The 13021-nt window shown below is 37.5% G+C and overlaps 1 protein-coding gene across 1 annotated transcript; it reads right to left on the reverse strand.

Moving 5' to 3' along the window:
- Positions 1–1994: 1994 nt before the first annotated feature.
- Positions 1995–9319, reverse strand: LOC106872972 (uncharacterized). Its single transcript, XM_014920158.3, has 3 exons — positions 8923–9319; positions 3834–4013; positions 1995–2115 (listed from the first exon to the last, which is right to left on the reverse strand). Coding segments are annotated over exons 1-3 (459 nt in total). The 5' UTR covers positions 9200–9319; the 3' UTR covers positions 1995–2113.
- Between the last annotated feature and the right edge of the window lie 3702 nt (positions 9320–13021).

The raw sequence follows: 13021 nt of genomic DNA on the forward strand, positions 1-13021 counted from the left end.
TCTGTCTATTTATCAATCAATCAATTAATCAATTAATCAATCAATCAGTCAATCAGTCAATCAATCAATCAATCAATCAATTGATCTATCTATCTATCTATCTATCTATCTATCTATCTATCTATCTATCTATCTATCTATCTATCTACCTCTCTCTCTCTCTCTCTCCGTATATATATATATATATATATATATATATATATATATATATATATATATATATATATATATATAGATAGATAGATAGATAGATAGGTCTGTTATAGTTTTGGCATTTCAAAGTGTAGCTGAAAGATAGCTTAACGGTTTCTAATAAATACATTAGTAATGTTGCGAACTGGGTAGCTTATATATCATTGAAACCGGTAACCGGTTTAATGAGTCTCAGGTCAGTAATGCCCAGGGGTTGAGGATAACATTGATGCGTGTGGCGACGATGAGTGAAGTTGAAGACAATGCTAAGAAGGTGCAACTTGATTTCGACACCTCGATAATTGAGTCTTAAAAAGGTCATTTTTAAACTGCCAACATGCACACCACGTACAAACAAGTAGAGAGTCGTGGAGAAATCTGGATCAAAGAGATTCAAGTTATGTGAAGCTGAAAAATAACACATTCTTTTTAGCTGCAAGAATTCCACCACACTACTGTAGTTCAGATCTGAAATTTTTAGCAAATGGAAGCATGTGGTCAAGTTTCTTTTTATCAAGCTGGAGGACACGATTTGTTCAGGATTGAGTAGCTACCTCACAGACTTTGGCATCGTCTCTGTTATGTTATTCTACAGCAATTACAAAATAATGATTTCTACAGACAAAGATTATGAAGGTCTTGATTTTTAAATACTTTTCTTTCTTCTTGTTCAATTTTATGCATTAATCTTCGTGTATTTTCTTCTCGTTTATTTTTTTATAAACAAGCGTCCTCATTTCAAGTACATCTAACGATATGCATCGAACCTCTAAAATTGTTTAGACATACATTGCATATCATATAAATCTGCCAAATGAATGTATCTCGAGGCATGAAACTATTAGTAGCTCTTCTTTAAATTGTGTATATCAAATTAAATTAATCTCTTACTGAATGGAGTGCTTTGGAGTATGTGTATATATATGTATATATATAATACAGAATGGGACAAGAACGGAAGACATCCAGACAGTTAGATCATACAAGAAAGAGACAACAAAACATCCAGATAGATGATACAAAGAAAACAACATCGTTATTTCTCCCTGTGCCTGTGAAATCTTGTATCCCTGCCGTAAGGCTTTATTTCCACACAAGCCAGCTTAATTTAATTCGTCCTTAGTCAAAAGACACCTATTGTTATGTCCTGCTTAATTTTTATTGTATTTGTGTAACATTGTTCATTTATTTTCGGCCTTGTTTTTGTATACATTCGCTGCTTTCTTCCAATGAATCTAATGCTCTTAGTTTAGTTTTTCTTTGGGGCTGGCCAGATTGGAGCAATCTCGAGTATAACCAGCTGAAATTTCAAAGATAATCTGGACCTCGACTGAGGAAAGAAAACTCCAAAATGACCTGTCCTTGTTTTCTTTGTATCGTCTATCTGGATGTTTTGCGCTCTTGTCCCATTTTGTATTATATATATATATATATATATATATATATATATATATACTTTATTTAAAAGCAGCAGAAATATAACAAAAAAACTGTTACTCTGAGTTTCACGCTCCCGTTCATCGGACAGTTTTGTTAGAAACGGTATATATATATATATATATATATATATATATATATATATATATATATATAGCGGAGTGTGTACCCTTTGTCTCTTACACATATATATATATATATATATATATATATATATATATATATATATATATATATATATATATATATATATATATATATATATGCATGTATTTATTATGTAAGGGTGTATACCAATATTTTATTTTCTGCATTTGATGCTGAAAATAGATTAATTCTATTAATGAATACATAACTGAAACACAGCAGCTTAGAGAAACTTTTATTTTATTTTTAGAAAAATGCTACTATTCACTACTGCTACGATAGCTGGATTCATAAAAGAAAGCCAGCCGATTGGTCATTTATACAAGACGTAAACCATTTCTGAAATATAAAACATATATATATATATATATATATATATTCATAAAACATTTAAATTCATTCTCAAATTTTACAGTTAAATTTGTCTTTTAAAAATAAAATTATACAGGTAAAACTTTAAATAAGAATTTTATTCCCCCTTTGTTTTGTTTTGTTATTTTTCTTTAGCTTTAGGACCCGATTTCCATAATGACTAATTGATTGAGATCGCAACATTGCCTCTGAATGAGACGAGGATTCACATCAGCAGTTTTGAGTTTAGGTGACAGTTCGATTACATTCAGCTCAGTAATTACATCGAATCGAGCCTAGTATCTTATTTTATCGAGGTCAAGCGATGAAAGGCAAAGTTAGCCTTGTTGGGGCCTGGCCACAGAACCGTTAATTTACAAGGATGTAAACACACCAGCATCGGTTGTCAAGCTATGGTGAGGGGACAAACACAGACATACACATACATACATACATACATAAATACATACATACACACATATATACGGGCTTCTTTCAGTTGCCGTCTACCAAATTCACTCACAAGGGCTTTGGTCGGCCCGAGGCTATAATAGAAGACACTGGCCCAAGGTGTCATGCAGTGGGACTGAACCCAGACTGATGTGGTTGGGAAGCAAGCTTCTTACCACACAGCCACTCCTGCGCCTATACGCTGGAAAAACTGATTAATAGTCTAGACCAGGGGTTTTCAAACTTTTTGACTTGTGGACCCCTTTATATTTCAGGCTTTACCTTTGGGACCCCCTTATAACCGCTTATGAAATTTATACATAAATATTTGCTTAAAATAACATATATTTTTACATTTATTTATTTAACAGTATTTAACAAATAGGTTTATTGTCAATTAAAAGATTTCGATTAAAAAACATATATAAAATCAAATTGCCCATAAAAAGTATTTGCTGTCCATGGACCCCCTGTCTTGCCCTTGTGGACCCCCTGTGGTCCGTGGACCACAGTTTGAAAGCCCCTGGTCTAGACGTTTGGTGCAAAATCAGGCATTGCTTTAACCGCTCAACCCCGAAAATGTTAGCCTTGTTCCAAACTTTGAAAACAATATTAGGAGACAAGGCAAGTCGATTGCACTTGGCCCTGGACGTAACGGGTTCTTATTTTATCGATCCCGAAAGGATGAAAATCTAAGTCAACCTCGGTGGAATTTGAACTCAGAACAGATAGAGTTGCAAGAAATTCCACTAAGCTGTTTGTCCAATGTGCTAACAATTTTGCTAACACGCAGCATTTCTTACCGAATTAGATTAATATTAGCCATTTAGTTTCGCTCTGTTTTCTGCAGTGTTATACACATTTATCAAGAAATACAAAACACCTAACACTAATCCGTTAAAAAATATATATCAGTAAATATATGATCTTTCAGACATTTTAATCTTGGAACAATTTAAATCAGGCAACGAAGTGGAAGAAGAAGTAAGCTTAAGCTTAATGAATGATTTTCATTTCGCGTTGGCAGTTTGGATACACTTCATTATATCGATAAAAATAAGTTTTGCATGTGGTTGGTAAGCAAGCTACTTACCACACAGCCACTCCTGCGCCTATAGTAAGCGAAAATGAAAAATGATACATCAGCTCTCGTTCATCAAGAGCGTTTGATTTCCAAAAGACACAGTAATAAATGAATGAGTGATAAAAATGAATGAGTGATAAAAAAGAAAACAGAACAAAATGACATCACTTACATTGTCTTCTACAATTGGCTTTATCCATTGAGGTACATCTTTGCTCATTGAAGTTAAAATGAAGTCCCTGTTGACACGCCATTGAAGGATATGAGGTACGATTGAAGCAAGGAACGAACCTATTGCAGTCATCAGGGTCTGGTACCAGTCCAAATGGACGTTGGTTACAGAGGGGGTCCTCTGAAATGAAAGAATTGCATAAAATGTTCAATAAAAATCCTAAAATCAATTATCTTCTATATTGTTGTTGGCACTCTGTCGCTTACGACGACGAGGGTTCCAGTTGATCCGATCAATGGAACAGCCTGCTCGTGAAATTAACGTGCAAGTGGCTGAGCACTCCACAGACACGTGTACCCTTAAGGTAGTTCTCGGGGATATTCAGCGTGACACAGTGTGACAAGGCTGACTCTTTGAATTACAGGCACAACAGAAACAGGAAGAAAGAGTGAGAAATAGTTGTGGTGAAAGAGTACAGTAGGGTTCGCCACCAGCCCCTGCCGGAGCCTCGTGGAGCTTTAGGTGCTTTCACTCAATAAACACTCACAACGCCCGGTCTGGGAATTGAAACCACGATCCTATGACCGCGAGTCCGCTGCCCTAACCACTGGGCCATTGCACCGCCACTCTTCTATATTAGTTAATATATTTTAGGATCAAATATCGATCGACATGTACACCACAATATATGTAGGCACAGGAGTGGCTGTGTGGTAAGTAGCTTGCTTACCAACCACATGGCTCCGGCTTCAGTCCCACTGCATGGCACCTTGGGCAAGTGACTTCTACTATAGCCTCGGGCCGACCAAAGCCTAGTGAGTGAATTTGGTAGGCAGAAACTGAAAGAAGCCCGTCGTATATATATATACATATATATATATATATATATATATATATATATATATATATATATATATATATATATACACACACACACACACACACATATATATATACATATGTGTGTACATATATATATATATATATATATATATATATATATATATATATATATATATATATATATAGCAATTAGAAAATGGAGGATAAAACGCTGTACCCAACGACTTGCAGACAGTGTATCCTGTTGAATTAATTAACTTAATTTGTAACTAAAGCGACAAAAAAAACACAAAGTACAAGTGTTTATGACAAACCATGTTATATTGAATTTATTCTGAAATTCCTAATGTACTTTTATTTGTAAACCCGGTTGTCAATAAAACATGGCTTGTCATAAAAACTTGTGCTTTGTGGTTTTTTGTCACTTTAGATACGAATTAAGTGAATTATTATTATTATTATTATTATTGAGTGAGAGGCAGTGCATGTCATCAAAGTGACACTGAGGTAAAATATACGAAGCCCAATATACCCATCATGACTACCCGTCTGATAAGGGTACACCAGGCACATGCATCACAACCATATGTGCGCGACGTGGTGATCTCACATCAAAATAAACAGCGCATGATCTTGCAGGTGGGGCCCAGTTAGAATTTTCTTCAGGTCGAGTAGCTCATCCTACGCAAAAGGTTCCTGAATAAGGTATATTTTAAGGATGACGAACAAAAAAATCTGAAAACGATTATGTTTCAGGAACCTTTTGCGTGGGATGGGCTACTCGACCTGAAGAAAATTCGGCCCCACCTGCAAGGTTATGTGCTGTTTTACTTGATATGAGATCACCCTGTCGCGTACGTATGGTTGTGATGCATGTGCCTGGTGTACCTTTATCAGACGGGTAGTCATGATGGGTATAATGGGCTTCGTATAATTGTAGCCCAGTGTCACTTTGATGACATGCGCTACTCCCTCACTCAATAGTAATAAAGATGACTTAAAATTTCGCCAGAAGGACAGAAAATTCGTGGGAAGGAATGAGTCGATTACATCGATACCAGTATTCAATTGGGGCTTAATTTATCGTCCCCGAAAGGATGAAACGCAAAAGACCACTTCAGCGGAATTTGAGCTCAGAACGCATCGACGGGTGAAATACTGCTAAACATTTCGTCCAATATGTTAGCGATTCTGCCAGCTCGCCAGGGATCGCGAGGATATTCAAGAGGGTTCTTGGCATCTAAGGTTACTTGTTGTAGCCCGATGTTACGAATTTATCTTTTTAACAATCTAATCTATTGTATCTCTTTTACTTGTTTCAGTCTTTTGACTCTGGCCATGCTGGAGCACCGCCTTTAGTCGAGCAAATCGACCCCAGGACTTATTCTTTGGAAGTCTAGCACATATTCTATCGGTCTCTTTTGCCGAACCGCTAAGTTACGGGGACATAAACACACCAGCATCGGTTGTCAAGCGATGTTGGGGGTACAAACACAGACACACAAACACATACACACATACATATATATATATATATATATATATATATATATATATATATATATATATATATATATATATATATATATACATATATACGACGGGTTTCTTTCAATTTCTGTCTACCAAATTCACTCACAAGGCTTTGGTCGGCCCGAGGCTATAGTAGAAGACATCTGCCCAAGATGCCACGCAGTGGGACTGAACCCGGGACCATGTGGTTGGTAAGCAGGCTGCTTACCACACAGCCACTCCTACGTCTATGTATGTATATAAAAATACAATAATAACAAGAACAGCGACGACAACAAAAACAACAATAGTAAAATAATAACAATAATAATAAATCAAGATAATTTCACACAGACTGAGGTAGACACAAAGTGTAGACTCTCAAAAGGCAATCTTCAGAGTATTAACCACATTGTTACAGGTTGGCCAGTCCTTGCCCCTAGAGAATATAAAACCAGGCAAGATCGAGTTGGCCAATATTTGCACTGGGACACTTGCCATAACTATTGTATTCTGCACCCTAAGAACTGGTATGAACACCATCCAGAGCCAGTCACTGAGTGAGAGAATGTTACCATCCTATAGGTAACATATAGACAGGTACTTAATGATAAAGGACCAGACATCGTCACTAAAGACATAAAACAAACAAAAAAAGACAAGGCTGTTAATTGATGTGATATTACCTTCAGCAAAGGAATTTGAAAAACTGTCGAAATACAAGGACGTTGAGAGTGATTTTTCTAAGACGTGGCAATTGAAAACTAAAACTTTCCCTGTTGGAGGTGCCCTGGGAATGATCAAGACAGGTAGCGACAACTTTGTTGACCAGGTCCCTGGGAAACTAATAATCTACGAAACTCATAAAATTTTGTTGACATCAACTGCCCACATTCTCAGGAGGTTGCTCTCTGCCAGCTCACCAATAATAATTAAAAAATAAAATAATAATAATAATAATAATAATAATAAAATAATAATAATAATAATTATAATAATAATAATAATAATAATAATAATAATAATAATAATAATAATAAGGCAATACAGGCAGTGGCTCTCATGGCTTCTGATCTTAACTGATTGGAAGTGTTATCATGTACATTGTTTTGTCTTGGTATAGAAAGATGGGCTACAGCAAATATTCTGCTCTCTCACTCAATATTCTACGCTCACTCGACAGTAATAATACTATATGGTCAGTTCTTGCAGGAAATAGCTGACAATTGAAACAGTTGATGAACATAAGATCTGGCAATGGATTAGGAAAAACCGACTTGAATTTTGGAACTGAATCCCTTATCTTTGCAGCCTAAGATCAGGCACTAATACCGAATTATATCAAGTTGAGTCTTGACGAGTGAGTGAGTGAGTGACATCCCCTCTTTGTTGGGTGTGCGGTAAAATAATGGTGAAACTATAATCCACGTTATTAGTGAATGTAAGATGCCCGCGCAAAAGGAGTACAAGACAACTTTACCCGATTGGCTGCCTGGAAGCTCTGTCATAAGTATGACATGAGAAGAAATGAGAAATTGTATGAACGCCAGCCAGAAGTGGTAGCTGAAAGCGAACAATATACAATATAAGAACTTGTGTGACTTGACCATCCATTTTGAAAACCTGACATTGTTGTCGTAGAATGAAGAAAGCAGTTCTTGTGGATAACATTTCATCGTGGGAACAAAGAGTAAGTGAGAAGCAAAATGTGAAAGTGGGGGGAAATAGCAGGAGCTGTAATGGGAAATCAGGAAACTCTGTAGAATCAGACACTTAGAAGTGGGACCCGAAGTGGGACCCGAAGTGGGACCCGAAGTGGGACCCGAAGTGGTACCGATCGTGTTTGGCTCACTGGAAGCAGTTAGTCAAAGTTTGTAAGCATGGCTAGAAAAGGTAGGAATTGCCTCAGAACGGTGCTGTTTGCAGAAAACAGCCTTGTTAGGAATAGCAAGGATTCAGAGGAGGGTGTTAGAAAGCTGAAGGAGAAGGGATGACTCGAAGGTCCTTTAACCGTTTGATATGGCTCGCTCTTTTGGGTATAGTGTCGGTATAACATCTGCCAGAGCAAAAAAGTGTCAACGGAAACAAGACACTACCATCACCAGCAACTACAACCACAAAAACAGCAACATCAACAACAGCATCAATGATGGTGGTGATGATGATGGCGGTGGTGGTGGTGGTGAGGCAGAGAAGAAGAAGAAGAAGAAGAAGAAGAAGAAGAAAGAAGAAGAAGAAGAAGAAGAAGAAGAAGAAGAAGAAAGAAGAAGAAGAAAGAAGAAGAAGAAAGAAGAAGAAGAAGAAGAAGAAAGAAGAAGAAGAAGAAAGAAGAAGAAGAAGAAGAAGAAGAAGAAGAAGAAGGAGGAGGAGGAGGAGGAGGTGGAAGAAGAAGAAGAAGAAGAAGAAGAAGAAGAAGAAGAAGAAGAAGAAGAAGAAGAAGAAAGAAGAAAAAGAAAGAAGAAGAAAGAAGAAAGAAGAAGAAAGAAGAAGAAGAAGAAGAAGAAGAAGAAAGAAGAAAAAGAAAGAAGAAGAAGAAGAAAGAAGAAGAAGAAGAAGAAGAAAGAAGAAAAAGAAAGAAGAAGAAGAGGAAAGAAGAAGAAAGAAGAAGAAGAAGAAGAAGAAGAAGAAGAAGAAGAAGAAGAAAGAAGAAGAAGAAAGAAGAAGAAGAAAGAAGAAGAAGAAGAAGAAGAAGAAGAAGAAGAAGAGGCGGTGGAAAACTGATGAATAAACTTACCGAATCTGCCTCCATAAACTTGACGACCACAGTCATCATATTGGCTTTTCGGCAACACACAGACCTGCTGAGATTGTGAAAAGACAGAGCCCTTACCACATGCCAGCAGGCTAGGAACTCTGCTTTCACATGCGAAGAATTCACTGCAGTTATGTGGTGATCTCACAAAATGTGATCCGGCTCTGATCTGTGTCTGTCTACACAGAGTCATGACATCTTGACTGTAAACTGCTGACACTGCGATCAAGAGGATGACGGCTGCAACACGAAACTCCATTGTGGTGACGTTTGTCAGTTACGAAATCGAAGATCAATTGAGAGATATTGCTTTGCAATGACGGACCGATAACCCGAGTAAATGTAACTCTGACACTTTCAAGTCTGTTTCTTATATACTTATACTCTGACAACAGGGTAAAGGTGAGGCTTAGGTATAGGGTCAGGGTAATATATCTCTGGTTACATTTTAATTGATTCAGTATTTGGGTCCCATTCTTTAAACTAATGGACACCCACCCACAACATTTGCTAAGCAACGTAGCTATTTTGTTTGTCTGTCTGTCTGTCTGTCGCCCGGTCTTCTATTTCGTCATCAACATCATAGTCATTATCGTCGTTGTCGTCATCATCAACGTCATCGTTGTCATCATCTTCTTCCTTCTTTTTCATCATCGTCATCGTCTTCTCAATCGTCACTGTCATTGTCGGCATCATCTTCGATATTCCCTTCGTTGTCATCGTAATCGGCGGCGGCGTCGTCTTCTTCTTCTTCTTCTTCTTCTTCTTCTTCTTCTTCTTCTTCTTCTTCTTCTTCTTCTTCTCTCCTCCTCCTCCTCCTCCTCCTCCTCCTCCTCCTCTTCTTCTTCTTCTTCTCCTCCTCCTCCTCCCCCTCCTCTTTCTCCTTCCCCTACTCATACTCGCACCCAGCTTTTCATCTTGTACATTATGATGACAAAGAAGACATCGGAAACAGTCGCTGTCATTTCTTGATAATCATCATCGCCGTCTTAAACATTTTCCCATTTCTTTCAAACATACGTTTTGCTTCTATTCAATATGTTATAAACAAACTATTCAAAATACACACACACACATACACATACACACACGTACATACATACATTTATACATACATACACACCAACACACACACATACATACACACATACATACATACATACATACATACATACATACGCGAGTTTATGTATGTGCAATTTCCTGTCTTATGTATTTGCGAAAAAGTAACACCATACGCATACAAATACTCACACACACATGCACACACATATGCATACACACATACACATACATACACACATACATACATACACGCGTATGCGTTTACGCGCATATTGTGTGTGATTTTATTGATTCCGCACACCCTGAAAATCTACTTTACATATCAAAGCTGGTATTTGTTGTGAGAACGCCCTAAAACATGCACAGAAACAAATAGGTGAACTGTCATTCAGGGTGTCAGATAGTTACACTGTTAGGAACATTTCCATAAATTTATGTGGTCAAACTTGTCTTATGAATTGGGCGCTAAAGTGGATAAGGTGCTTCATAATTTAACGCGGGGGTGATAATTTGAAACAAAATTTGTCGCATCTCAAGCTTTGATTAAGAGTTTAAGCAAATTACATTTGAAAAGCGTTTATTAATCAAAATATAATCTATATTAGGCGCGGGAGTGGCTGTGTGGTAAGTAGCTTGCTTTCCAGCCACATGGTTCTGGGTTCAGTCCCACTGCGTGGCACCTTGGGCAAGTGTCTTCTACTATAGCCTCGGGCCGACCAAAGCCTTGTGAGTGGATTTGGTAGACGGAAACTGAAAGAAGCCCGTCGTATATATGTATGTATATATATATATATATATATATATATATATATATATATATATATATATATGTGTGTGTGTGTGTGTGTGTGTGTGTGTGTGTGTGTGTGTGTGTTTGTGTTTGTCCCCCCAACATCGCTTGACAACCGATGCTGGTGTGTTTACGTCCCCGTAACTTCGCGGTTCCGCAAAAGAGACCGATAGAATAAGTACTAGGCTTCCAAAGAATAAGTCCTGGGGTCGATTTGCTCAACTAAAGGCGGTGCTCTAGCATGGCCGCAGTCAAATGACTGAAACAAGTAAAAGAGTAAAAGAGTATAGTGATACCGGAATCTCGAAGTCCACACTTATATCATTTAACTGGTTCAGAAACAAAATCTCGCTGAACTTGTTTTCAACCTCATCCACATTGTTGACTCTCCGTCAGTTCGGCCACACACAGATCTGCTGAGATTGTGAAAACACAGAGCCCTTACCACATGCCTGCAGGTTAGGAACTCTGCTTTCACATGAGAAGAATCCACTACAGTTATGTAGTGATATCACAAAATGTGATCCGGCTCTTATCTGTCTGTCTACACAGATTCATGACATCTTGACTGTAAACTGCTGACAATTTTGGAAATAAACTATGGCTCCGAAAAAGTGGTAATCTAACGGTGCAAGGTCTAGACCGATGGCAGTGTGAGTCAACGCTTCCGGCTCATCAAGTCCTTCAACTTTGCACTTGGCTACACGGTTTCACTGATAGAGTGTGCTGAAGCGTTGTTGGACACATATGTTAATGTTCACAGTCCGACCCCCAGGGACAAGCATAAAGTGCAACAATCATCAAAATTCCACCAATCACGCTGCATGAACTGTCGAAACCGCCCTTTTCGGCAACAGTTTCTGAAGCCTGGCCGGAACAAAACAACTAATTTCTCTCAATCAAGTAATCAACTAAATTTGCCCAAGACCTTTCGTTACAATTCGCGCATTCTGCTCATCTCTGGGCCTGCTTCATATGCTGTCGTGAATGGCGATGAAATCTACGTTGACAAACCTAGCTGATAAGATTGACCGAACAATTAATCAAATGATTGATTAGTTAATGCGTGTATTGATAATAAGAAAGGTAAAATAAATCCAGCATCTGTGTTTATCATTGACATAATGATTCTCCCGAGACTCAAAACCCGAGACTCAAAAATCTCTGTTTCAACACACGAGTTCACATCAAGAATCTTGCGTACCAAATGTCAAGGCTTCATATTCATTTCAGATTTTGGCACAAGGCCAGTATTTTCTGGGAGTGTGTAAGTCGATTATATCAACCCCATTGCTCAACGAGTACTATCAACCCCAAAAGGATGAAAAGTTAGGTCGAACTTGGCAGAATTTGAACTCAGAACGTAAAGAGAAACGAAATACGGCTAATCATTTTGCCCGATGCTATAAGCACTTTACCCGACGCGGTAAGGATGTTGCCCGCTCACCGCCTTACCTAAGTTTCATACTAATACTTATCATCGTATAGCAGGTTGTCGAACTCAATACCTGCGTCGACAAATAATACAAGGCTACGTCAAAAAGAAAATAAAAACTATATCGCTTTCAGGCTTACCCGCGTACAAAAGCTTTTAAATTAAATTTCTTAATCTACAGAAAAGTTTCTTAAATTTTCACTTGCTTATTCTATTCTGCTTTCAAATATTCAAAACAGAATTTACAAGAAGTATTTATTTCTTCAGGCAAATCGCAACGTAACTGTTGAAAAGTATTAAACACATGAAGAAGCTTAGAATGTGTTGTGATATTTCTGATCTGAAGCGGTCTATAAATATATAAAGCTGTTGAAAGTCCAGCGATAGTTGATCGGGAACCGAAGAGGTCTTTTTGAAGTGGCTGTTGTTCTGAACTGTAAAACCACAATCAAACACAACCATGCACACATATACAGAGGCACATATACACACATGCAAACACTCCCCCATACACACATACACACATAAAATTTTACACGGAAAACATTGAAAGTTACTTCGAAGTTTCGCGTTCCCAGCTGTCATTAGGCTGTTTAAAATCGAGAAATTATTACTTCATTGAAAGATATTCTTTTAGTTTAATGCTACCTTATTTTCATATATAAAAGTTTACATAAAAACCACAAGTGTATGTATATATATATATATATATATATATATATATATATATATATATATATATGTGTGTGTGTGTGTGTGTGTGTGTGTGTGTGTGTGTGTGTGTGTGTGTG

Source organism: Octopus bimaculoides, chromosome 6 (genome assembly GCF_046866305.1).
Source record: "Octopus bimaculoides isolate indiv1 chromosome 6, ASM4686630v1, whole genome shotgun sequence".
Taxonomy (NCBI): domain Eukaryota; kingdom Metazoa; phylum Mollusca; class Cephalopoda; order Octopoda; family Octopodidae; genus Octopus; species Octopus bimaculoides.

Coding starts and splice junctions, on each gene's coding strand:
- LOC106872972 (XM_014920158.3), bottom strand. CDS start 9,199: ATGGAGTTTCGTGTTGCAGCCGTCATCCTCTTGATCGCAGTGTCAGCA. Junction 4,014..8,922: donor AGTTTATGGAGGCAGATTCG/GTAAGTTTATTC, acceptor CTTTCATTTCAG/AGGACCCCCTCTGTAACCAA.